This window comes from Merops nubicus, unplaced genomic scaffold (assembly GCF_000691845.1).
Source record: "Merops nubicus isolate BGI_N331 unplaced genomic scaffold, ASM69184v1 scaffold33647, whole genome shotgun sequence".
Classification (NCBI taxonomy): domain Eukaryota; kingdom Metazoa; phylum Chordata; class Aves; order Coraciiformes; family Meropidae; genus Merops; species Merops nubicus.
The window spans coordinates 1-24,823 of NW_008621520.1; the positions used below are offsets into that span (position 1 = coordinate 1).

At 47.6% G+C, this 24,823-nt stretch overlaps 2 protein-coding genes across 4 annotated transcripts; one reads left to right on the top strand and one right to left on the bottom strand.

Annotated features, from left to right (window-relative positions):
• Window positions 1–2,128: 2,128 nt before the first annotated feature.
• Window positions 2,129–11,665, top strand: ANKDD1A (ankyrin repeat and death domain containing 1A). Its single transcript, XM_008944513.1, has 14 exons — window positions 2,129–2,226; window positions 2,886–2,984; window positions 3,562–3,660; window positions 3,831–3,935; window positions 4,469–4,567; window positions 5,010–5,108; window positions 6,217–6,315; window positions 6,661–6,759; window positions 6,969–7,067; window positions 7,938–8,036; window positions 9,323–9,418; window positions 10,633–10,834; window positions 11,229–11,360; window positions 11,591–11,665. The coding sequence occupies exons 1-14, from the start codon at window positions 2,179–2,181 to the stop codon at window positions 11,650–11,652; spliced, it is 1,437 nt and encodes a 478-aa protein (XP_008942761.1). The 5' UTR covers window positions 2,129–2,178; the 3' UTR covers window positions 11,653–11,665.
• A 956-nt stretch (window positions 11,666–12,621) lies between these two features.
• SPG21 (spastic paraplegia 21 (autosomal recessive, Mast syndrome)) lies at window positions 12,622–22,353 on the bottom strand. Of its 3 annotated transcripts, XM_008944510.1 has the most exons (8): window positions 22,261–22,353; window positions 18,329–18,490; window positions 16,747–16,827; window positions 15,995–16,140; window positions 15,378–15,486; window positions 13,933–14,040; window positions 13,572–13,712; window positions 12,622–13,255 (listed from the first exon to the last, which is right to left on the bottom strand). In XM_008944510.1, exons 1-8 carry the CDS (start codon window positions 22,321–22,323, stop codon window positions 13,133–13,135), a joined length of 933 nt encoding a protein of 310 aa, XP_008942758.1. In that variant the 5' UTR covers window positions 22,324–22,353; the 3' UTR covers window positions 12,622–13,132. The 3 variants fall into 3 exon arrangements, with proteins under 3 accessions (XP_008942758.1, XP_008942759.1, XP_008942760.1); XM_008944511.1 differs by lacking the exon at window positions 16,747–16,827 and having other exon boundaries at window positions 22,261–22,323; XM_008944512.1 differs by lacking the exon at window positions 13,572–13,712 and having other exon boundaries at window positions 12,626–13,255.
• Window positions 22,354–24,823: the final 2,470 nt, after the last annotated feature.

The following is a 24,823-nucleotide window of genomic DNA, read 5'->3' on the forward strand; positions in this document are numbered from 1 at the left end:
ACCTCTGGAGCGGGGCTGGGGTGCTTTAGGGAATAACAGGACGTGTAAAAATCCCTTCAGAAACAAAGGAGGTGTGTAACGTACTTGGGGATCGAGCTGCTTGTGCCCCAAAGCATCCTGTATCCCTGAGGTGCTGCATGTAACGCCAGCACCCCCTATTTCGGGGTTTTGGCCCCATTTATCGACCAGTGCCCTGCCACACTGGGTTGTCTTTGTGTCCTGCAGCCTCAGGCAGAGCCCAGCAGACAGCTTTGGAGCATTTCTGGGCATGCCTTTCGCCTCCTTTGCTGCTTTTTAAAATCTCTTGCATAATAAACTCCCTGTGAGTTTGGTGCATTGCACTGAGGGCACATCACTGAAATTGTTTTCCATGCTCTTCAGGATAACTGAATTCATACTCGGTACCATAACATAGGAAATACCCTGAAACTTGAGCTTGAAAAAGAAGGATAAACTGCTAATTATCTACCAAAATGCTGCTGTTGGACAGGTGCATGCCCAGATGAGTGTATTTACATTTACTGGGCTGGCTTTGACGATGTGGACACAAAGTAGGAAACTCAGACCATCAAATGGTTTCCCATGTGCTGCTGAAAATACAAAAGTTGCAGCTTCTATAGCCTTAGTATGCAAGGTTTGTTACTGCATCTTCACAGGTAGAGAAAAGCATAAATAAGTCAAGGGGCCATTTGGCATCTCTTGACAATGATGTTTTGTGTGATAGTAAAAGGTAAGAACACATTGCTGTCACCTGGAGAGCAGACACAGCAACATCTGCTTACCTGAAACACAGGATTTACTCTTATGTTTGCAAGTGATTACAAGGAGGGAGTACATATGTAGCCATTGGTGTTAATAATTAACAAACTATCCAAGTTTTCTCCCAGTCTTCTGATATTTCCTCTCAAATGAAGGGTCCATGTGGTGTGGAAATGCAGTCCCTTTTTTTTTTTTTCTTCATCTAAAGGTTTATGTTTGAAGGTGAGAGGAACAGAAACTGGAGGATGAGGTTATATGGCTGCTGCTGTAAGAATCCATGGTAGGGTGATTATCCTCTGTGCCCTCCAGAGAGGAATGGGGCAGTGCTATTTAGACAGCAAGTCTCTTATCTCCTCGTTGTGGTGGAATGGGAACAGTGATATGTTTTGATGCCTCTTGTATGGCATGTGTTTAATGTCGAGTTGATAACACTGATACAAACTGAAGTTGCACTGAGCCCCTGCTACCCTCAAACTGCAGCCTGAGATCCTCAGAAACGCAGAAGAGAGCAGAGCATCTGAGACAGCTCTCCAGAAGGATGTGACAGGCTGAGGGGTCTGCCTCAAGCACTTCTTGAAAGGCTTCCACAAAAGCTGACTCCAACAAACACTGACACCAGCTTTGCCAAAAACCTTGGGAGCCTCCCTGTGAGGCTGTGGCAGGCCCAGAGTCACAGCCTTGCTCTTTTTTCTTGGCAGGAAGGTTTGTTCAATCAAGGAGAAGGTTGCTGGGACAAGGCCTAGCATGGAGAGTAAACACTCCTGAATCGTGCCTAACTGTGCGGGACAAATACTGCTGGTTGTGGTGAATTATGCACAGAACTGCCACAGTCTATTAAGAGATGCAACACTAATCACAGGCTGGGTTAGCAGTTTTGTGCTGCTTGGCTGATTCAGGTTGTCCAGAGGAGGGGGACAACGGGAGCATGTGTAAAAGCTTCCCTGGAGAACAGCAGGATGTCAGTGGAGGGATGGAGGAAAGGGTCTGGGTCATCTACTCAAGCCCTCACACTGGCTCTGGGCCTCAGAGGATGCCCAGAGGACATGGATGTGATGGACTAGAAGGTTTTTGGGGCTGGAGCAAGCCCATACAGAGAAAGACAATGAATCAGAAGAGAAGCGATAGGACTGGAAGAGGACTGATGTGGCACAGGAGCAGTCAGGGAAGGGGAGATAGTGGGAGAGGACAAATCCAGCAAACATGCCAACACCTCTAGGGCTGGGATTCTTGCTGGAGGAACCTTTCTGCAGTCATCCTTGAAGCCCCTGGGGCCGGTGAGATGAAGAGGAGGTTTGTGGGGGCACGCTGCTCTGTGCCACGTGCCAGCACTGTTTTAATGCCCACTCCTCTCTCTCTGCTGCAGTGCTTCATTCAGAGAAGGAGTTCCATGATGCGGCGAAGCGGAATGACACGGCCAGGATGGAGGAGCTCATCAGGAGAGGGGTCGACATCAAAGCCAAAAACAATGTAAGTCCTGGGTTCTGCCACCTCTGAGCTGCAGGAAGTTCTGAAGGTGTTCCAGAAGTGCAGCTCCTTAACGCAGCTCTTCTGATAAGCTGCTTGATTGGTCAGAGCTTTAAAATACACCTCCCAGTGCTAAACAGGGCCTGTGGCAACTGAGAAGTTTCACAAGCCACTGAAACTCACAGCACTGGCATCCTGGCCAGACTGGAAAGTTGCAAATGCTGAGGAAGGTGATAATTTGTGGTTCCACCTGGAACCTGTGTGCCAGATAGACACGGCTGCAGTGAAAGGCTTTGATGTTGCTATCTCTGTATGCAAGGCTGTGGGATGAACTCAGTTCATGGTGCAGGTCTCCCTGTGTTGACCAGCAGGTTCCTGGAAATACAGGATCGCAGCCATCCCTAGTGTTTCAATCTGTCTGTCCCTGGTCAACAACATTTGTCATTCCCATGCTGTCGTTACAGACCAGAACTGCAGTTTCTGAGTAGAAGGTGACTAGCTCCTGTCTGCCTGACAAAAGAGCAAAGAGACAGAGGGCTGTGCCCAAAGAAAACCCCGCACAGTGTGAGACGTTCTGTCTGCATGGATGGCAAAGGGGATTTTGGCCTTCAGGAAGACTCTAGATTAAATCAGCTTTCCCTCTGTCCTTCCTTCCCTTGCAGACAGAGCGGACTGCCCTGCACTGGGCGGCGGGAGCGGGGAGCGTGGATGCTGTGAGGCTGCTCCTGGAGCATGATGTCCCACTGGATGACAAAGACAGTGTACGAAGGCAACTCTGCAGATGTGCTGGGGGAGCACTGGGGACTGTGTGCTGGGCTGGCAGTTACAGCCCGTGGCTTTGCCCTGGAGGGGTGGAAAAAAGTATTGTGGTGCTTGGGAAGCTCTGGCCTCCCTGCCGAGGCAGGTCCAGCACCTTTCTGGAGCAAGCCTTGTTTCCAGATGTGTCTGTGCTCTGTCTTTTGGCTTTTTCCTTGCACAGTGACTAGGAAGCAGGCTGTTAGAGTGAGATTTTCTGTACAGCAAGGGAGTGCTTGGCTGCTTCTGCTTGTGGGAAGACAGTGACAGCCAGCAAGTTCTCTCTCCCCCATAACAACCATACTAATATGCACCATTGCCCATGAAGTGTCACTCAAGAGGCAGGTCTCTGCTCAACTGCTGCAACCATCTGTGGCAGGAAGAATAGTAATTGGAGAAAGTGGGATTAAAAAAACCCAAAACAACAGAGACAAACAAAAATATTTGGGAAATTTCATGAAGCTAGAGGGACAGCTTCTCTCTGGGGTGGGGATGGTGGCAGCTGCAGTTGAGCTCTAAGTCTCTCTCTTCTCTTCCACCCAGTTTGGGATGAATGCTCTTCTCCTGGCTGCCTGGTTTGGCCACCTCCGTGTCCTGCAGATCCTCGTCAATGCTGGGGCCAAGACTGACTGTGTCAATAGGGTGAGAGTCTCCTTATGTGGGTCCACCATGCAGCTCTAGGCAGCCACAGCGGGGAGAGAAGGGTGCAGGGAAGCATGGCAAGGGTCTTTGGTGACAGGAACAGGTTGGTAAAAGAGACTGTCCTGCAGTATTTGACTTGTTAAATGAGCAGTCCTTGATTTCCTCCCCAGAATGGCAGGAACCTGCTCCACTGTGCAGCTCAGAAGGGACACATCCAGCTGATGGAGTTCCTTGTGGAGGACCTGGAGGACATGTGTGTGGATGATACAGACAAGGTAGGGAGGCTCTTCACTGCTTTGTTTCAGGAGAACACCCAGCAGCTCATGCATGCTCTTCTCCGATCTGTGGCCTTCATGGTTCCAAGAGTGACCCCCCACTCTGATGCCTGGGAGTTAAATGAAGCAACAGGAGATCTGCCTTTCCCCAAGAAGGGTTCTGACTCACTCGATAACTCAGATATTAATTCAATTTTTGTATCCTTAGTTGCTCTTGTTAAATTATTTATTGTCCTCTATTTATATGAAATAAACACTGAAAGATCTCCAGTGTTGGGCAAGACCAAAAGTGCTTATTGTTGCTAGCCCCCGTGGGCAGTTCTGTTCACTTTGTTTTGTAAGGATCATCTCAGATGTAAATCAGAATGAGAGTTAACAGCAGAGTAAAAGAGATGTGATTTTGAGGTGTAGCACTTTTCCCTGTTGCGGACTGGGTTATTGCCCAAGGCATTACTACACTACTTGCAGCAGGTGATCTGATCTTGTGTGCTCTGAGCCTTTCTTGGACTGTATTTCTTTGTTTCCTTTCAAAGATGGAGAGGACAGCGTTTCACCTGGCTGCAGAGCATGGGCAGCTGGAGGTGGTGGAGTTCCTGATTCAACTGGGTTGTTCTCACAGTGCCAAAGACAAGGTATGGGCATAAAACCACACACAAGGGAGGTAAAGTCCAAGGATTAGAGGGTGTCCAAGTCAGGGATCAGGATACCAAATGAAGCTCATGCAGGGAAGTTGTCAGCAGTTGTAACTGGTAGTGGGATGTCAGGGCTTTTCTTCCCTATACACTTGCAAGCCATTTGCACCTCAAGCCACGCTGGATTTCTCTTTTCAGAAAAAAAAGTCCTTTTCAGAGGACTTTTCAGACAGGGTACACAGTGAACCTGCTGGACCATTCTCCATTTTAAGGTAGCTGGGTTTCTTCTCTCCCTGCTGCAGCTGTTAGAAGACTGTGTCAGATTTCTGCTACTTGTTAAAACCTCCTTTTCAGTCAGGCTGGATGTACTGTGTGCAAGGTTGTGGTGTGTGAACACTCAGCCCCATGATACGTGTATGTATGGAGTGATGTTGCCTTTCAGGAAGAAAACACAGCATTGCATTTGGCTGCTAAAAATGGACACCTCTCTGTGCTGCAGAAGATTATAGATGTTGGCGTGGGCCTTGATGAAAAGAATTTAGTAAGTACTATTAAATGAAATAAAAATCACATCAGTTTTGCCCTTTCCCTTCCTAGATCTGCTCTCCTGCTACAGTCAGGAGGCTGCATAGGAAATATTGACAGGAGGAGTCCAGAAGACAGCTGATTTTGTCTTAACATGTGTGTGTCAGTGCAGGTCATGCTTGCAGAGTATCAGTGAAAGGCAACATCCTTCTTGAACCAATGTCCAGTTCTAAAGTGTTGCCTTTTCCTCCTGCTGTATCTGCTGACCTACCTTATCACTCCATTTAATCACCCTTTTTCTCCCTGATCCTTGTACATTCAAGTGCCTAAATGGTTATTGAGTGTGTTTTCAGCTAAACTTCACTGTGCTTTATAGTATTGACTTAGTCACTGAACATACGGACCTTCTGTTTGAGATCTCTCTTTGACAGAGCTGCTGTGGATAATTAGATGTCTGGAACACAGCTAATGATTTAGATAGCAAATATTGGCTTAGTAACGCTGTTATTTATTTCAGGGCAGGCTCCCAATTAAGTTTTATCAGCAATTTTTTTAGTCTTACTTGGTTACTGTCTTTGAAAAGTATATTTGATAGTGATTAAGATCTGAAATAAAGGGGAAACTACCTTCTGTGGTAACTCTGGTAGCATTTGTCTTCCCCCAGATGAGCTGCCCTTTGTGCAAAGAGCAATAATAAAAGCAGATAAAATCACTTCCTTAGGAATTGTGCTTGTTTCTGTTTTCTTGTAAAGAAATGAGCTGCAGCCCTCGGAGGGGAGAATCAGTGGCTGAGGGCCATGGGTTTCCAGTTCTGCCTGTGGCTGTCTCTGGGCTACACCAGGAAAATGGTTTGTCCTCATGGTCCACGTGAAATCCTTTGCTGTTTGCTAAAGGGTGTGGGCCAGCAGTTTCCAGGGGTGTAAGGACAGAGCAGTACTCTGATATGTCACTGCCAGATAACCCTGGCCTTTATTTTCCTAACAATCAGTTGGGGATCCCTGCTCCTCAGAATGGATATTTTAACTTGTCATGGATTCAGAAGATGGGGTAGAGGCTTGCTCATTCCACTGCTCTGTCTTGGCTTTGTCTACAGAAATGCTGCTTGTCTCTTTTGCCTTGCCCAGGAAGGACTCACTGCTCTGCACCTTGCTGCCGACGGGGGTCACAGTGACTGTGTGAAGCTGCTCTTGGAAGCAGGTGCTGATGTCAATGCCCAAACCCAGGTTAGTTCCATGGAGGTGATTCCATTTCCACAAGGACACTGCTTTGTGGGTTTTGGGCCAGACCCGTGGCCCCCCAGGGAGGACACCATTATCGAGTGGGGTCATGTGGAGCCCAGCACTTCAGGAAGAGCACAGGCAGTCCAGAGGGAAGTATGTGTGTGCTTTCAGTGGGTGAAGCTCTCTGGGACTGGTTTGGCTGCAGAGACAATCTCTGTGAATTTGTCAGTGTGGGGACGTGGGGCTCTTGCAGGAGGGAAGCCAGGAGATCTCTGGACAGTCTGTAAGAACTGCAGCATCTGAGAAGAATCCTTGACTAATACCCATCTTTTCTGATGTGCCTCTCAGAAGAAGATGAGCTGTCTTCATTACGCAGCACTGCATGGCTATGAGGAGATAGCCAGGATCCTCATGGGTGCAGGAATCCACATAGACACTGTTAATCATGTAAGTCCCATTTAATGCTCTCATCCCTTCCAAAAGAGCAAAGCCAGTTTCTGGAGCTGTTAAAGGACCAGTGCTGCTGTGCAGTCTGTGCTTATCAGGCAGTATCTCCAGTCCAGGCTGGCAGCTGGCTTAGAAGAAGACATGCTGGGCACAGTGTGGTCCTTTTGGTGCCATGAGCTCTTCCTAAGCACAGGGTCTTCTTTCCACAGCAAAATGCTTCAGCCACACACATTGCAGTACTGCAGAACTTCCCAGCCATGGTGAAGCTCTTCATCGATGCAGAGTGTGACCTTGACATTCCAGATAATGTAAGACTGCAGCTCCTCTTCTTTGTCTCTGAAATGTGAACCTGTTTCATGGGGGGTTTGATCACTTTGAGGGCAGGATTAAAGAGGAGTGCTTTAAAATGGGGAAAAGCTGGAAGTGCAACTCTAGGAAACATGAAACCTGTGAAATGGTTCTGAGTGTTGCAGTGAAGTCATCACTTGATGGCGTTCAACACATGGGCCTGTCCCTGAGACCTGTGCACAGGGACATAGTCAGGCTCTCTGGAAGCAGGTGGGAGAGATTTTGGGCCAGAAGATATTCTACAAAATGTTTGGTGGGGCTGAGAATGGAAGGCAAGCCTGGAGGTAGCTGGTTGTCTCACCAAATTGTAATTTTATGAATGAGGGGCTTTGTGTTACTTATTTGTAATGTTTTGGTTAATGTTGATTCTTGTAGTGAAATTCCCTCCTGATGACAGCATAAAATTGCCACATTTTGTGTTTGGTTTTAGTTGTTTCCATTAAACAGTCCCAAGGTGTGTACAGTTTACAGTGTACACACATTAACCTGGCCCAGGAACTGGCACAGGTCCTTTCTTCCCTTGGCCAAACTATCTGCCTGCAGAAACTGTCTAAGTAACAGGAAATAATATAGTCCTCTAAGTGACCTGAGGGAGCTTTATGGACTGAGGGGGTTCCTTCTTTAGACTGAAATGTTATCAGGGAGGCTTCCTAGTGTTGGTACAAGGAGAGACCAGTTCTGCTCAGCCTGAGGAACCCAACTCCAGTTTAAGGTAGACAGGAGGGCAGAACTGGCATCGTTCTTCCAGCACTTGGTATCATTCTGTCCTATCCTTCCAGCCTCACACGTGTCCCTCTCTGAAGTGTAGTCCTTTCACTCTCCTCCTGCAGAGGCAGCAGACCTCACTCCACATCGCTGCGGAGCACGGCAGGCAGGACATTGCTGAGATGATTCTGATAGCAGGAGTCAACCTGAAGCTAACAGACAAGGTAAATGTCTGTGTGGGTTGAGCAGATTCCATGGGGATGCAGGGGGAAATACAGATGGTCTTTGCCACTGTGTTTCATAATTTTCAAGGAAGGCTAGTAATAAAATTAAAATCTGGGTATTTCCAGAGATAAGGCCTTGAAACACTGCTGAGTAGGTTACATTGATGTGTTTTCCAGGAAAGAAGTGACTGGTTCTTAGGAAGGTAGAAAACAGTTCACACAGTGAGCAAACTTCCTCTTCTCAAAGTTGTTCTAATTCCTTTTACTTCTCCTTGTGCTATCATGCACATTAATATCAAAGATCTTCTCAAATAATGATAACAAATACACCTCAAGAATTGGAGCACACGTTTCAAGAGGTTGGAAGTATCTGGTTGGTATAGATCTGGCACTGGTGTCCAGGGCTTTTCCCTTCTAAATTAACAAAAGGAATCCTGGAGGAATCAAGCAAGCTGCCTGCAGCCTAAAAGTGTGGGACGTGCTGAGAAAACACTGATGGGGGCTTGGGCAGAGATGAAAATAGTCTCTGGCACTCACAGTGGGTTAAAGCACGTACAGATCTGGCTGAAACCACCTTCGGCTGCAGTGGATGTTTGCCACCTTCCAGCAGCCTGTGGAACTGCAGCGAGGCTCAGCACTGGCAGCACCTTCACACTTTTCTGTGTGAAATGAGGTCTCTGCTCACATTTGAGGCAAGAGCCATTCCCTGGTGTGCCTGCTGGCTGGGCCAGCTCGCCTCCCTTCATGCAACTTTCAAACCTTGCTCCTTTCTGCTCTAGCCCTCCCACCCAATCCAAAATTCATGTAAGGAGTGTAGTTACATTTTCATAGTCCCATCAACCTGTGCTCCTCCTAGGAGACAGATTCTAACCACGTGTATGTGGAGCCTATCAAATTAATGAGGCAAAGGGCTATAAAATGCCTTGGATCGTGGTGCTGAGCTGGTCCTCTGACAGCTGCACCCCCGTTACTGGGAGCCTGGCAGCACCCTGCCACCCACTGTGGGTGATGGGATGCGTTCCCAACCACTCCTGCAAAGGGGCAGATCCCTGTGGCAGCAGAGGAGGTGCTGCAGAGCCTGGAGGATGGCTCCCCAAAGGCAGCAGCTTGAAGGTAGCTCACGTTCAAGGTGTTTGCAGGTAGGGAATAAGGGTCCTTCTACCTGGCTGGGGCATTTTTCAGGAGGCCACACTGCTTGCTGCTGCAGACTGTGGTGTGGCCATGGAGATTCTACCCCTGCGGCGTGCAAGGTCATCTCCAGCTCTTTTTCCTCCTTCTCATTTCAGCAGGGGAAAACATCTTTGGATGTCGCCGCTCGAGGCAATCACATCAACCTGACAGACATGATCATCAAAGCTGATCGGTTCTACAAATGGGAGAAGGTGAGCAGCTTACACCAGCATCCCCTCTGCTTCCCAGCACAGATGAGCCTTCATCCTCTCCACTGAGACTCTGCATTACCAGCTATCAAAAGGAAGAGAAATAGAGGACATCCTGTGACAGCACAGCCTCTACTTTCATCACCTTACTTAAGAGAAAGAGAAGTCCTCACAATGCCAACATCTCCACAAGACTTATTTAAAAAGCCTCTCTAGTTAAAAACCCCAGGCTGTGCTGAAGGGAACTGGGGTTTTCAAAGATTCTTTGGCAGCTGTTCCCAAGGGCTTGTGGGATAGCTTTAGTTCTGAGCAGGAAAATGCTTGGCCTGAGGTCAGCAAATGGCACGTGGCACTTTTTTGACCGTGAAAGGGAGACATCTTTTGTGAGCAAGGCTGAATATGAGCCAGCAGTGTGACCAGGTGGCCAAGAAGGCCACCAGCATCCTGGCCTGATCAGCCATAGTGTGGCCAGCAGGACTAGGGCAGGGATCGTCCCCCTGGACTCGACACTGGTGAGGCCACACCTTGAATCCTGGGTTCAGTTTTGGGCCCTTCACTCCAAGAAGGGCATTGAAGGGCTAGAGCATGTGAAGGGGCAATGAAGCTAGTGAAGGGTCTAGTGCACAAGTGAGGTGAGGAGCAGCTGAGGGACCTGGGGGTGTTGAGCCTGGAACAAAGGAGGCTCAGGGGAGACCTTCTGGCTCTCGACAACTCCCCGACAGGAGGATGGAGCCAGGTGGGTGTTGGTCTTTTCTCCAAGGAAACAAGCAATAGGACAAGAAGAGAAGGTTTAGGTGGGACATTAGGAAAAACATCTTCCCCAAAAGGGTTAAGACCTGTCCCAGGCTGCCCAGGGCAGTGGTGGCATCCCCAGCCCTGGAGGGGTTTAAAAGCTGTGTAGATGTGGTGCTGAGGGACATGGTTTAGTGGTGACCCAGCAGTGCTGGGGTAATGGTCGGACTTGGTGATCTTGAAGGTCTCTTCCAATCAGAACTATTTGGTGAGTCTGTGATCAGTTCTTTTTGCAGTTATGCAACTGACTTCCCTCTCAGAGTTCCCTGTACCAGGAAAGATGGTGCTCTAGCAGTGCAAGAAAAGGAGGGAAAGGAAACATGCTGTGCCAGAGTGACCTCCCAGTGTCCTGCAGAGCCAAGGGCATGGGAGACTGCAGAACAGCTGCAGCATCCCAAACTGACACCTTTGTTCTGGCTTTGCAGGACAACCTGAGCAGCGACTCCGACTCCTGGGTGACAAAGCACTTGACCTTCAAGCAGGACCACAGGCTGGAGACGCAGCACATCCGCTCCGTGGTGTGGAGGTTGGCCACCAAGTACCTCAGACCTGGGGAGTGGAAGAAGCTGGCACATCACTGGAAATTCACTGATGCCCACATCAGGGCCATCGAGCATCAATGGACAGGTATAAAACACTGCCCAGGTGTTTTCCTTCCTTCACTTGGGCTGTGTTTCTAGGAGATAAGTCTGGAAGCTGTTCTGGAAGCAGGTTCTGAGTCTCAGAAATAGGTCAGTGCTGGCTCTGTTGCTGTGGGGACTCTTGTGGTTTGCATGATGTGCTGAAGAAGTTCTACAGTGCTGTGAAAGGTGGTCTGATGGGTCCAAGCTCCTCCATGGCCACTCTGTTAGTCTCACATGTATCTAGCAATCACTAGAATCTAGCCAAATTGAATTCTAGAGCCTCCTGGTAAAACCCAAGGAGGAGGGAGGGGTGTCCAGACCCCCCAGTTCAGAAATTGGCTCCGTCAGGGCCATGCCCTGTGAAATGCAGGATTTCAGTTGTGGTTTGATCTTGCCAGGCACTAAAAGCTACAGGGAGCATGGCCACAGAATGTTGCTTATCTGGCTCCACGGCGTGATCACAGCAGGAGAAAATCCAATCAAGGGATTGTACGAAGGCCTTGTGGGGATTGGAAGAAGAGATTTAGCAGGTAATATTTTTGTGTTCCTTCCAATAATGCACTGTCTGAATTCTGTGGTTATACAACATATGCAGGAGAAAACTTAAGCGAAGCCAATTCACCCAAGTTGGAAGCCACCCTGCCCTTCTTAACCACTATACAACATCTCTTTTTTCTCTTCCTTTCATTGTGATAACTTAACACATCCTGCCACAGCTTTATGCTTTCTGCACAGCAGGATATTCTCTCTTCTTTTACAGAAAGCATTCGGAAAAAAGCCAACGCAGACTCTGCCTCTCCTCGGAAGTGTGTAGCAATGTGACACCAGAGGGCACGGGTGGTTCCTCCTGCTGGGGCATCCTCCACTTGTCTCAGAGTGCAGGAGAAACACCTGCTCTGCTGCTCCTCAGAGCTGCAATTCAAGGGCTTCTTGTCATCAACACCTGGCACTGCTGCTGTTTCCTTCTTGGGCTGAAACAAGGGTGTTAGCAGATGCTAACGGGCTAAAACACCTCTTGATGCAGAAGGGAGACTTAGCAGCTAGGAGTGTGGGCCAAGTCATGCTGTATCAGGAAATACTATTGTACTGTAACTTGTTTACATCACATTTTAATATATAAATTTGTAATTGACCCTTTTTTAAGTTATTGAGGGGAAAGCCTTTGTTTTCAGAAGTGTTTTTCACCTACCTTTTTTTTTTTGGTGGGAGCATCTTATCACTTGTGTCTTAGATGTGTTCATAATTTCCCTGGTAGGGTGGGAACTGAAGAAGAAAAGTCAAGTCTCCACTTGGTCCTTTTGGAACATTAAGAAGGGTTGCAATTGACTCTTCACAAGAAGTTTTGTCAAGAACATTAGCAATACTATTTATAAATGTATATTAACATACACGTACTATTTCCAAATTAAATGGGTAACTTAAGTCCCTAGGTTACAGCTTGAAAAATATAAGAATGTTCAGTGGTGGTCTGTACCACCTCTGTCAAGGACATGGTTTGCTTAAATCCCAATTTGTCATGTAATACTTCAAGTGTTTCAAGGGGAAAATAATGTCTGTATTTCAATAAATCCAGATTTTACTCTTAAATTCCAAGTTGTGTCTTAGTCATTGTTAAAAACCACTACATAATTCTTACTTAGAGCTAAACCACTGCAACCTGGTAACTCAAGCTTGAGGTGAGCTCCAGCAGAAGGTGCCAGTTTCCTTAATTTCTAGAGGTGTTGGTGGAGGCAGACCAGGACTGCGGTGAGCTACGCTGCTGTGCTCCTGTAGTCAAAACAAGAGACACTTGCTGAAATTCAAGTTTTATTGAAAACCATTTTTCAACAGCGAGAGAGTTAAAAATTCAAACACTATTTCAAATAGAAACTAACAACACAGTACGTGAAGCAAATAAGTGATGGCAACATTGGCACTTAAACATCTTTTTAAACCAAATATTCAACAAAAATATAGGTCAGCTTATAAGTACACAATCTGCATGTGGCAATATATACAGCTGAGTGAAAAATATAAAAAAGAAATATTGTTCCGCTTAAGAACATGATAGTGAGGACTTTGGTAGCAAAAATGTCTTTTTAGTTTTAAAACTGTAGTCTTCAAAGATGCTTCCTTGGATTCAAAGACTAAAAATGAAACCAATCTACCCCATCACACCGCCGGAGGTTTCCGTCCACGGGTCGCTCACCGACTCCTGATCCTGTGGGAGTCACACAGTGATACTCGGCTAACGCAGGGAGAAAGGCAGAGTGGGAACAGCTGATTGTACACAGGGAGACCACCAAACTGATCCCTCATTTTCCTACTGCTCCTCTTGCTCGTTGCTGCTGTGCAGGGTGATCTTCTGGACTTCCAGCTCTTCCGCGCTGACCATGGAGGGGTCGATGGCTGCGTAGCGGGTGCCGTGGAACTGCAGTAAATGGATCTGTCAGACACAGAGAACAACACTGAAACAGGTGAAGAAGCACAAGGTTCTGGGAGAAGAGAAACATTTCTTCTGAGTCATTTTTGTGAGGATGATATCACGCCTCTGGAGGATGAGCTCAGAGAGAGGACAGAGGAAGCAGGCAAGACCCCGGGGCAGGTCTCCCTGAACGCAGCAGTATCAGTGACCTGGGAGCCAGAGGGACCAGAGCTCAGGCAGGTTAAGAAGAGCTCAGGAGGTTAAGAAGACAGAGGAGTCTCCTACTGCCCTTCCAGCTCTGTGTGTTAGTAGATGGGGTTGCAATGGAGAGACTCACTTGAATATATAGGTTGACCTCAGCACTCCTGCAGAGATATGGGAAGTTGCCCCCTGTCTTGAGATGAGCTCTTCTGGCATTGGGGTAAAGCTTATACATTTCTTCTTTTGCTTCAGTTGAAAGGGCACTTTGGTCAAAGACCTACAGAACAAGTCACAGCAGTTAGCTCTGAATCTACCTCACAGAGCACCCACTTCAAAACGTGACACAAGAGCCATGGTGATGCCCAGGCAGTACAAGGCTTGTCTAGATATGACCTTACATACTGCAGATCCTAAGCTGCTGACAGAATATCCAGGCCCCACATGCCAAGGGAAGGAAACTGTGTTTAAATAAAAGGATTACATTGAGATTAACTTACATCCATAATAGTTACAGGGATGTCTCGAATTTTATGAGGTTCTACATAGGAGTTCTGGCAGTTGAGGGTAAGTCTTGAAGCAAGCTCACTCTGGCCCAGACTCTCCAGCTTTCAGTAGAGAGAAACACTCATTAACAACATGTTTCACTGCAGGAAGTTAATGCAATATTACCAATACAGCCAAAGAGAAGCTAGACTTAAAAAGGACACATGACTACACTGCAGATGAAGATCAGAATTCCAATTTAGCATAACTCTGCATGAGACACCAAACTGAGCAGGAGTGTTGATCTGCTCAAGGGTCAGGAGGCTCTGCAGAGGGATCTGGACAGGTTGGATTGTTGGGCTGCAGTCAGCTGTGTGAGGTTTAACAGGGCCAAGGGCCAAGTCCTGCTCTTGGGTCACAACAACCCCAGGCAACAATCCAGGCTGGGGGAAATGTAGCTGGAAACTGCTTGGCAGGAAAGGCCCTGGGGGTGCTGGTGGGCAGCCAGCTGAACATGAGCCAGTGTGTGCCCAGGTGGCCAAGAAGGTCACCAGCATCCTGGCCTGGATCAGAAACAGTGTGGCCAGTAGGAGCAGGGAAGGGATTGTGCTCCTGGACTGGGCACTGGGGAGGCCACAGCTGAGTCCTGGGGTCAGTTTTGAGTGCCACAGTAGAAGAAAGACACTGAGGGGCTGGAGGAGGTCCAGAGAAGGGCAAGGAAGCTGGTGAGGGGTCTGGGGAACATGGCTTGTGAGGAGTGGCTGAGGGACCTGGGGTTGCTTAGTTTGGAGAAGAGGAGGCTGAGGGGAGACCTTACTACTCTCTAGAACTCCCTGAAAGGAGGTTGGGGTGGGGTAGAGGTTGGTCTCTTCTCCCAAGTAACTAGTGATAGGACGAGAGGAAGTGGGCTTAAGTTCCAGGGGAGGTTTAGATTGCATATCAGCAAGAATTTCTTTCCTGCAAGAGTGGTGAGCCATTGGCCCAGGCTGCCCAAGGAGGTGCTGGAGTCACCATCCCTGGAGGGATTAAAAAAAACTGTAGATGTGGCACTTGGGGACATGGTTTAGTGCTCATGGTAGTGTTGTGTTGATGGTTGGACTTGACCTTAGAGGTCTTTTCCAACCTTAATGATTCTGTGATTCTAAGACAAATGCTTAGAACATGTTCCATTAGTTGCTCCTGCCTCCAGAGCATGGCCTGCAGACATATCCCTGCACTTTCTCCTCTTCCACCTCAATTTCATAGAATGGTTTGGGTTGGAAGGGACCTTAAAGATCATCTAGTTCCAATCCCCCTGGCCCTGGCAGGGACATTTCTTAATTTCTTCTCTTCTAATCTACACAAACAGAACTGTAAAGTCACAGCACCAGTTAAACTGCAGCAGAAACACCTACAACCTGAAGCTAAGCAAATCATCCAGGAGAGACTGACATCCCAGTCAGAGCACACAGCTACCTACCCTGTCCACCATGAAATCAATCCCATCGGCCATTTCAGGATCTAGTGGACCAGATGCAAAATTCCCCAGGACAATTTTTTTCAGCATAAAAGCAGGCATCAGCCAAAAGCTAGAAGAGAAACAAGACAATCTGCAGGCACCCAGGACTCCAACATGAAGATGCTTTGTTCTAAGCGCTCCTTCTTTGCACTGGCTTTGTGCTTTCATTTCAAATGGAATCCTGAAGGAGCTTGAAGAGCACAGAGATGGAAAACCTGGCATCCAGGTGCTTGAAATGCTCTGAGAAGCAAGAGTCTTACATTGCAAGAGTTTTAAACATGGTGAATAACACTTTTCTCACCCTAAATGGTTTTGTGAGAAAACAGGCAAAGTTCTTAAATCTGACCACACCTCCACAGAGGACCACAGAACGACCTGCCTGTCAAATTCCACACTCCCAATTGTCAAAAATTTCCATCTTCCTCATGGTGTGGCTTTAAAAGTCCCAAGTTTTCTACCCCACACCTCCTTCACCCAGGTTGGAAACCAGTTAGACACATGCCCACCAGACCAGCGTGACACTTCATTGCAAATAAACACACAGCACCAGCCTGACTGCCTGCCTCAGTCTCCCTCACCTGTTTGCTGTCCACGTCTGGTTGAAGATAGAAGTGTCACTAAAGGAATTGCACAGGATCAGAGACTGAACTCTGGGAGATTTGTGTGTGTATTCGGCAAATTTCTGAGCCAAAAAACCTCCCAGTGAAGCTCCAAAAAGGTGAACCTAATTAAAAGGAAAATAAGAAATCAGATCATTATACTTCTGAAATAAGTGACCTCAAAGCACAACATTTCATTATAAAAATAAGTCATTAAAGTTCTACCCTGTCCTCATAACCCTGTGTTTTTAAAAGAATCAAACTCCTCTATTCAGCTCCTGGTTTTATGTGTGCTATAAATGGGATAAATACTGAAAAAGGAAGAGTTTCCATGCCACAGTTCAAACTTCTGTTTGCTCATCAAGCTTAAGAACATTTTGCTTTACCTTCAATAGCTATTCCAATCCAAGATACTCCAACACTACACAAGTTAGGAAGGATAACTTCCACAGGTTCTCATGGAAAACTAGTTAGTTAACCAATACAATTTCATCAGCCTAGAACAGCAGGTGAAATTTAGGCCAAGCATGACAACTTTCAAAGGCATTCACTTTCAAAACTAAACAAGTTTCAAAAGTAAAATTGCAACACAGCCTCTGTATTTATCAGCTATGTTCTTGTGTCATATTTTATACTCTTATTCTTAACTATTAGTTGTTCTTAACTACTCTTAACTCTTTCAAACATTAGGTTTCTATTGCAGCCATACTTCCCCACCTCAGAACACTCACTTTATCCAGCTGAAGGTGGTCTAACAGTTTCCTGAATCCATCACAGAACTCAAGGTGATCCCAGTACACTGGATACTGCAACTAAAATAACACCAAGTTAGAAACAGCCAGTCTCTGATCAGCACCCATCAGCTGTCCTCTTGAAGGCCACACCAATTCTCACACCAGAGGGTTCCAGACAACAACCTGCCTCTCCTCAGAAAGGTCCAAGGGTGCAAACATCTCCCCCTCGACTGCAAAAAATACACCCCTGAGCAGGTTTGCTGGGGAAAGCAGAGCATTGCTTCATTCTGTCATCAGGGGCAGCAGAGGCTGGAATGATTTTTTAGCAATTTCACAGCATGCAAAGTTGGCAGGTATAGAAATCAGGAGCTGCAACTAGAGACAGTGGTACTCAAAGTCACAGTGCTTAGCTGAAATACTGTTACACAGATCAATCGTTTCAGTTGGGCTTGGAAGCTGAGAAGCCACAAACCAGCTCTGTTAGGGTTTTTAAGGAGTGACTTAGCACTGGCAGCCACACAGGCTAAGAACCAGATTACCCACCAGCCCTGAGGAAAATGTGGAAACCCTGAACTAACCCACACGCCTGCCCCGTGGCTAACCAAGATCCAGCTGGAGGCAAGATCACTGGTGTCCAGGGCACACAAGGGACAAAACACTCTGAGAAGTTAATGGTGTGGATGCACGAGGCTCTGGGTCAGGGCTGCTGTGAACACAGATCAGATTCCAGCCTGTGGCCTCTGTGATCTGGAGTGCAACTCAGCAGTGGCTTTTTGGTGGATTCCCTTAGTCAAAACTGTGAAATTCATCTTGGGGAAGAGTGGCTGGAAAGCTGCCTGTTGAAAAAGGACCTGGGGGTGTTGGTCAATAGCCAGCTGGAGATGAGCCAGCAGTGTGCACAGTTGGCCAAGAAGGCCACCAGCATCCTGGCCTGGATCAGCACTAGTGGGGCCAGCAGGACTAGGGCAGGGATCGTCCCCCTGAACTTGACACTGGTTGAGGCCACACCTTGAATCCTGAGTTCAGTTTTGGGCCCTTCACTCCAAGAAGGACATTGAGGGGCTAGAGCACATGCAAAGAGGGGCAAAGAAGCTGGTGAATGGTCTAGAGCACGAGTCTTGTGAGGAGCAGCTGAGGGACCTGGGGTTGTTGAGCCTGGAGCAAAGAAGGCTCAGGGGAGACCTTCTCAACCTTTACAAGTCCCTAAAAGGAGGCTGGAGATAGGTGGTGGTTGGTCTTTTCTCCCAAGGAACAATGATAGGACAAGAGGAAATGGCCTCAAGTTATGCCAGCAGAGGTTTAGGTAGGACATGAGGAAAAATATCTTCCCCACAAGGGAAGGCCTGTCCCAGGCTGCCCAGGGCAGTGGTGGAGTCCCCATCCCTGGAGGGCTTTCCAAGCTGTGGAGATGTGGTGTGAGGGACATGGGTTAGTGGTGGCCTGGCAGTGCTGGGTTAATGGTTGGAGTTGATGATCTTGAAGGTCTCTTCCAACCAGAACAATTCTATGCTCTTCATTACCCAACCTCCAATTCAAACACCAAGCACGTGACCTTCAGCACAGGACTGGGAATACTCACAGCAATAACTCTGTAGCCCCATCCAGTCAGCGCCAAAATCTGCTGGAAAAACACATCTGCAGTTCCACTGACAGGAGGGAGAAATATGAGTGGGCACCGAATGCTCCTTGGTCCTGCATCATACAGCGACCAGACTTTACTGTCATCATCATCCACTATGATCTGTAACAGAGGGAGGCACAGGGGGGAGAGGGAACACAAATGTGGTTCTTCAGCCAGCTTCCAGGATGGCTGCGACAGGATTTCTGTCATCTAGTGAATGTTATAATACTCAAGACCCCTTTGAACAAAAGTGCCTTTTATTCCTCTTCCCAACAGCTTTCTTCTCCAAGGCTGTTCACCACCTGGAATGACAACTGAATGGAGAAGAACTGTGGCTGGGCACTGTCAGACCAAGGGCTCTGCATGTCCAGACACCAGCTGGATAACAGAACACCACACAACTTGGGAAAGGAGCCTCCGTGGTGCCACAGCCCAGCAGAGACCCCTGAGATCAGCTGGAGGTACTGAGAACAACAGTTGTAGGCTAGAAGAGCCAGCACTGCCCCTGGAGGCAGCTTTTAAATGACCATCGATGTTTGCATTCAGTGGAGAAAAGATGTTTGAGGTCTGGATACACACAAGGCTCTTGAATTAAGCAGCTAACACCTCAAATTATTGATCTGAAACAGTTACAGCTGGCTGCCAGAGACAGACACACACAAGTCCCAAAGCAGCACTGCAAAGCTGCTCTGGAAAGCAAAATGCTTCCATCATCTGGCAGCCTCTCAGCAGCATCTGGAGTGCCCAGGACACATGGCTGGATGAAGGAGATTATTCACACACGAGCTGCTGTCCTTAATGAGCAGCTCCTCATACCGTGTCCACCCTGGGAGAGAAAGACCTGGCACAACTAGTATCTTCAGAAGTAGAAGAATTTGGTACAAGTCTCCTTTTCTAGCAGTTCTGGGCTGTTCTACCAGCAAACTGTTGTACATTTTGGATGCTCTTGCAACCACCCAACCAAAGCATGCAGCCCAAACCAGCTAGACAAGCACAGATCTCTGGGGAAAGCCTGCATCACACAGTGGGAATTCATCTCCTCTCTATCCAGACTTTATAGCTTTTTGGGCATCAGCAGACAAGCACAATTCACTTTTCCATCACAGCAGTTAAGCTTCTCAGGGAATGAGAGGAGAACAGCATATCACAAATCAGATTTGCTTGACTTACAAAGCTGCTTGTAATAAAGCCAGTATTTCAGGCTCTGGGAGCATGTGAGAAATCACATGATGCTGGTGTTTTGTAAAGTCTCTATGAAAATAAAATCTTTCAATTGCACGCCAGAGCTTCCAGACCACTGAACCCATTTAAAAATAAACCCTGTACAACCCCCTCCCCATGAACACCAACCCTTTCCACACAACTCTACAGCTCCAGGCATCACAATGTTTTCAGCAACACTGGATCCAGTCTGGGAAGGGCTGTTGGTGACTTAGCAAAGTTGAGCTTGAGGAATATTTCCAAAGGTGAGCCATACTCCTTAAAAATCACAAACCCCAAGTTAGTTCACATCAAGGGAACTGAGGCTCAGAGGTAATGTTTCTTTCCTCGAGCTCAGCTGATAAATCAATGAGTTCAGACAATTGTTCTGATTTTGAGCCACCTTCTGGATGGTTTAACTCCAGCTCCCAAACAAGGCTAAATGCTGCGTGGGCAGACAGGAGTGTGGCTAACTGCTGATTTAGGAGGTCACCAGCCTTTTCCTTGTTCTGATCCATCAATCAGGATCACCCACAGTTTACATGAAGGGTAAAATGTGCACTGCACTGCATTGAAACAAAGGGCAGAACTTCCCTCAAGATGAGTCAGGGTGTCCCCTGCTGAAGACTTTTTTAGGGAGGACTTATGAAAGACAGCAAGTGGGTTATGCAAATGGAGGCTCCTAGGCAAAGCTAAAGACTCAGTTTAAAAAACGTTATTTTCTGTGCCCTACTTCCTACTTGTGACAGGAGCAGGAAGGGCAGTGGAGCTGTGTGCTTCCTGCTCTCTCAGGAGGAGCATCTCAGCCTGTTCTCAAACAAACAGCTCCAGCTCTGCTCCCTTAGGCTGATCTGGCAGCAGCAAAGTGTGCTCACCACCACAGGATGGTTGGTTGCTCCTTCCTCTCTACTGTTTGTGCTTCATCTGTGCTTCTGGGGGATAACACAAGCAAATGTATTCCTAAAGACTGCTGCAGAGATTAACTAGATTGCCAAATTATGCTCTCCTTATTTCTCTATCCAGAAACCAGGACTAGTTTATTTCTACCTTCTTCATACCCCACACTTATCATACAATCTGAGTGTGGTAAAGGGACCTCTGGGGATCATCTCATGCAAGCCCCCTGCTCCAGCAGCTCACCCACAGCAGGGTGCCCAGGGTCACAGCCAGGAGGGTTTGGGATCTCTCCAGAGCAGGAGACTCCACAGCCTCTCTGGGCAGCTGCTCCAGGCTCGGCCACCCTCACACCAAAGAAGTTTCTCCTCCTGTTCAGGTGGCACCTCCTGGGTTCCAGTTTGTGCCCATTGCCCCTTGTCCTGTCACTGGGCACCACTGACAAGAGTCTGGCCCCAGCCTCTTGCCCTCTAAGCTTGAGCTCTTGCTCAGCACTGATCAGATCCCCTCTGAGTCTTCTCCAGCTGAACAGCCCCAGGGCTCTCAGCCTTTCCTGGGCACAGAGATGCTCCAGGCCCCTCTGCATCTTCATAACCCTGTGGCATCATTTTACTTTTGAGTAGATCAAATCACTTGAAAGGGTCAGGTATTCCCTAGTCTGAAGGTCACCAGGTCAACAGCAGCTTCAGTTTACACATATCCCTACTTATGAAATCCAGAGTTGGCAGCAGGAGCTGCAGGCAGTGGCCCCTGGCAGTGCACCAGTGTCACCCAGCCCCTAGAGCAGCAGCAATGTGTTCCATGTAACCACAGCCTCCAGCTCCTCTCATTTGCCATTGTACTGCAATGCACTAGTGCACTGCACAACCCACTCAGCCATCCAGACCAGGGAGCTGAACAGCCAGGAGGCAGCTCAGCCCAGAAACAAACTACAAAACACCCCCAAGGCAGACAGGTCATCACTGCTCAGCTTGTAGTCACAGGAGCAACTGCACTTGCAGGAGCAAGGAGGGAGGTCAAGGTGAGACTGTCCTTGAGCCTGGCAGGTGCCCGGGCTGCTGCTGCAGGTCAGTCTGTAGCCATGGCCACAGGCCTTACCTGCACATGTGAGAGCTAGCCCAGGTGAGGAGCTGTGTGCTCACACAGCACTCCTTGCCCTCTGCTGCTTGCACAGGGCAGATGCTGGAGCACTGCACACCAACACTCCTCTGTGGCTCAGTGAAAGCAAGTAGAGAAATCCAAGTGAAAGGGGATAGTGGTTGCACAGTGTGAATAAGCAGAAGACATCTAAAGGACATGCAGAGGATGGAAGAACATGTTTTTTTTTCACCACTGTGGTTAAACCTCTTTCTTTCCACTCTCAGGAGCCCCACATGCAGCCTGATGCTGAGAAGCTGCCTTCAGACATCAGCTTCAGCCTGAGGATGATGGGTGGGAGCTGCAGAGGTGGCTCTGGCAGCACAGCTCAGCTGCCCTGCAGAGCGTGCAGGCAGCTCCATGAGACTGTGCATGATTTCCTTGGGGTCCTCTCCTTGGGCAAGGCTGGCATTGGGATGCCAGGTCCTCACAACTGCAAGCCTCTGCTCCCCACTGCCACACATGGAAGTGACCTCTGAAAAGCACACGTGGAAATTAAGAGCTTTCCTGCACTTGTACAACACATGGGACAAGAGCTCTGGAGCTGAGCCAGGTCCCTGGCAGGGCCACAACACTTCTGCATTCACCAGTCAGCTCGGTCCCTCCCACCACAAAGCAAGAGGAGACATCTCACCCATTTCAACTACAGCTGTACATACCTTTTTAAGAGGAACTGTGCTTCTGAACCAGTTATAGTCAGGAGAGACTTTAATCTCTCCCATGTTTAGAAGCAAAACTCAGTTTAGGTCAGCCTGAAAAAAAAAAAAAGAGATACCAAGTAGAAATAAATACAGCAGCTTTACCACAGGCAGCACTCAAATGGGGTATGTAAAGCATCTGCAGGGTGAGTTTGACTTATCATCTGATTGTACTTCCTCTGTCTCGTGCTAAGTTCACTTGTCCTCAGTTTTCACCATAAACCATTTCATTGTTCTCTCAGGAGAGTCATCTGACGGCCTCAGGATGAAACAAGGACACTCTGGTGACAGCATTCCTGTGCAACAGCTGCAGAGGAACAACCCTGCTGCCGGCTCTGAGCGGCTGAAAAAGCTACAGCACGTTTGGTTTTCATTTATAAAGCACCCCAAATTTCTATCTAACCCACATTCACACAACTCACACGACAGACTCGTGTCATCTCAAGACCCTCCTGCCCAAGTGTTCAGACCACGTCCTTCCAACTGACCCAGAGGAGCCCTGAAGAGCATGGGGAACACCAACTGCTCTGAGGCTTAGTTTACAGAAGAGCCCTAAAGTTTTAATTCCATCCACACAGGAGTTAGCAACAAATCGACCTTGGAAGCACAGCAATTAACACACAACAAATTGATTCAGAGTTGGGACCACACAGGAATGTCACTAATTCACTCTGAAGTCAGAATTTCTAGTGAGAGTGGCTTAGAATACTCCAGTAACTTGTAATAAACCCTTAAGGAACATCTAGATTTAACTTTTTTTTTTAAAAGCAGTGATCAGCCATTAGCTTCCTTTTATGCAACAGATGGTATCAAACAGTTTGTGAAGCTTTCAGACTCAAAAGCTTTACCCTGAAAGCCAACTGCCTCAGGAGATTATTTTCAGGCATTCGCACACCACACTGAGCACAATAAAACAAAGCAACTTTTGCTCTTGCTGCTTAACAGTTGCCAAGTGTAAATCAATAGGTTTTGTCTCTGAATTCTTCCTAAAATAAGACCTTGGTATGTTCTGAGTCACTCCCATTCATTCCTCCCTGCAGGAAAGCTGCCGGTGTGCAGGCTCAACAGGCTTATTGGGTTACAGCTGGATTAACACTTATTTACCATTCCCTCATCTTTCACCCTTCATTTACCATTTTCTGAGCACGGAAAACATGAATTTTACAAGGGAAAGTACTTTGCTGAATTTCTTTCCTGACAGTGTGGTGAGGCGTTGGCCCAGGCAGGTACTGGAGTCACCATCCCTGGAGGGGTTCAAAAACTGTGTGGATGTGGCACTTGGGGACACTGCTTAGTGCTCAGAGTAGTGTTGGGTTGATGGTTGGACTTGATCTTTGAGGTCTTTTCCAACCTTAATGATTCTAACAAGAGTTTGAGGTAGGAAATTCAGCTCCTGGGCCATCGTTTCAGTTTTACATAGCTGCTTTTTGGCACTTGCATCAACTATTCTGCTCTTTGTTGTCTGGAAGCAGGTACAATTACAGCAGAGGTAAAAAAAAAATATTCCTATTCCAGCAGCCAGCAAGCCCAAAGATGCATTACTGGAGTAAAAGAGGCAACTGTTTTTTAGAGAAAGGAAACAGCAGATCAGGCAACTAATTCCTTTCTGTAACTGTGCATCAAAAAGCTATTCAGTAAACCACAGCATGACAAAGTTATAGCAGAAATAACAAATTACAGCAAATGCCTGAAACCAACACATCCTCTTGGAGCATTATATTACAGCAGGGCCAAGGAGCACAAGCCACACTCAGGGCCTCACTACACCAGGCACTTCTCAGGCACAGGGGTACAGGAAAGGGAGACTTTCTACTAATAATTCTGGTTGCTGGGAAAGGTCAGTGAGCTCTTCCTGCTTTCATCTCTTCTCTTTTTCTGCCATCTCAGCTCTTACCACTTGTGGAAGCAAACCACTGATCACCAAAACCTGGGCTGACTTCCCCCAGCTCCTTTCTTGTAAAGGTACCTCTGTGACCACCACTCCTGAAGACAGCCCCTCCTTTAAAACAAGACTAAAGGGGTTTTTTTCCCCCCTTTCATTATAGATTTTGCTGAAGTCAAGGTCCTATTACTGAAATATTTGTTTTCCTTGGCACAGAAACACAGCAGTAAATCTGCACACACTGATATTCATGTCGGTGGCAACTGTGTGCTCTTCCAGCCACAGAAAAGCTGAACCACGAGCCCAAGAGGGAACCAGCCACTGAAGGTAAATCAAACCACATGATGTTGTTCATGAGCCAGCCTCTAGAGACCCAAGATCCATTTTTAGTAAAAGCAAACAAGCTGAAGAACATTAACCTCTTAAAAACAACTCTCCTAAAGGAAGGATCGCCTATGGGTGTGCTCAGAGCACCCAATAACATTCTCCTTATGAGGTACCCCCTACACTAGTGACAACATCCATTTTCTACTGATTTTGAAAGCCCTTGATCCTGCCACCAGAGAGGAAACCCCTGTGGGAGAGCATTAGATGAGCAGTGACTGGCTCCTCTCCCCTGGGCTGTGTCTGGGTGAGCCAGGG

Bases quoted from the DNA above. Each gene is read 5' to 3' on its own strand.
- ANKDD1A (XM_008944513.1), top strand. From the start codon at position 2,179: ATGGAGGAGCTCATCAGGAGAGGGGTCGACATCAAAGCCAAAAACAAT. The intron at 10,835-11,228 runs GTATAAAACACT...TGATCTTGCCAG, and splicing joins CATCGAGCATCAATGGACAG to GCACTAAAAGCTACAGGGAG. The intron at 11,361-11,590 runs GTAATATTTTTG...CTTCTTTTACAG, and splicing joins TGGAAGAAGAGATTTAGCAG to AAAGCATTCGGAAAAAAGCC.
- SPG21 (XM_008944510.1), bottom strand. From the start codon at position 22,323: ATGGGAGAGATTAAAGTCTCTCCTGACTATAACTGGTTCAGAAGCACA. The intron at 16,828-18,328 runs GTGAGTATTCCC...GTGTTATTTTAG, and splicing joins GGGGCTACAGAGTTATTGCT to TTGCAGTATCCAGTGTACTG. The intron at 13,256-13,571 runs GTGAGTCTCTCC...TGTGTCTGACAG, and splicing joins AGGTCAACCTATATATTCAA to ATCCATTTACTGCAGTTCCA.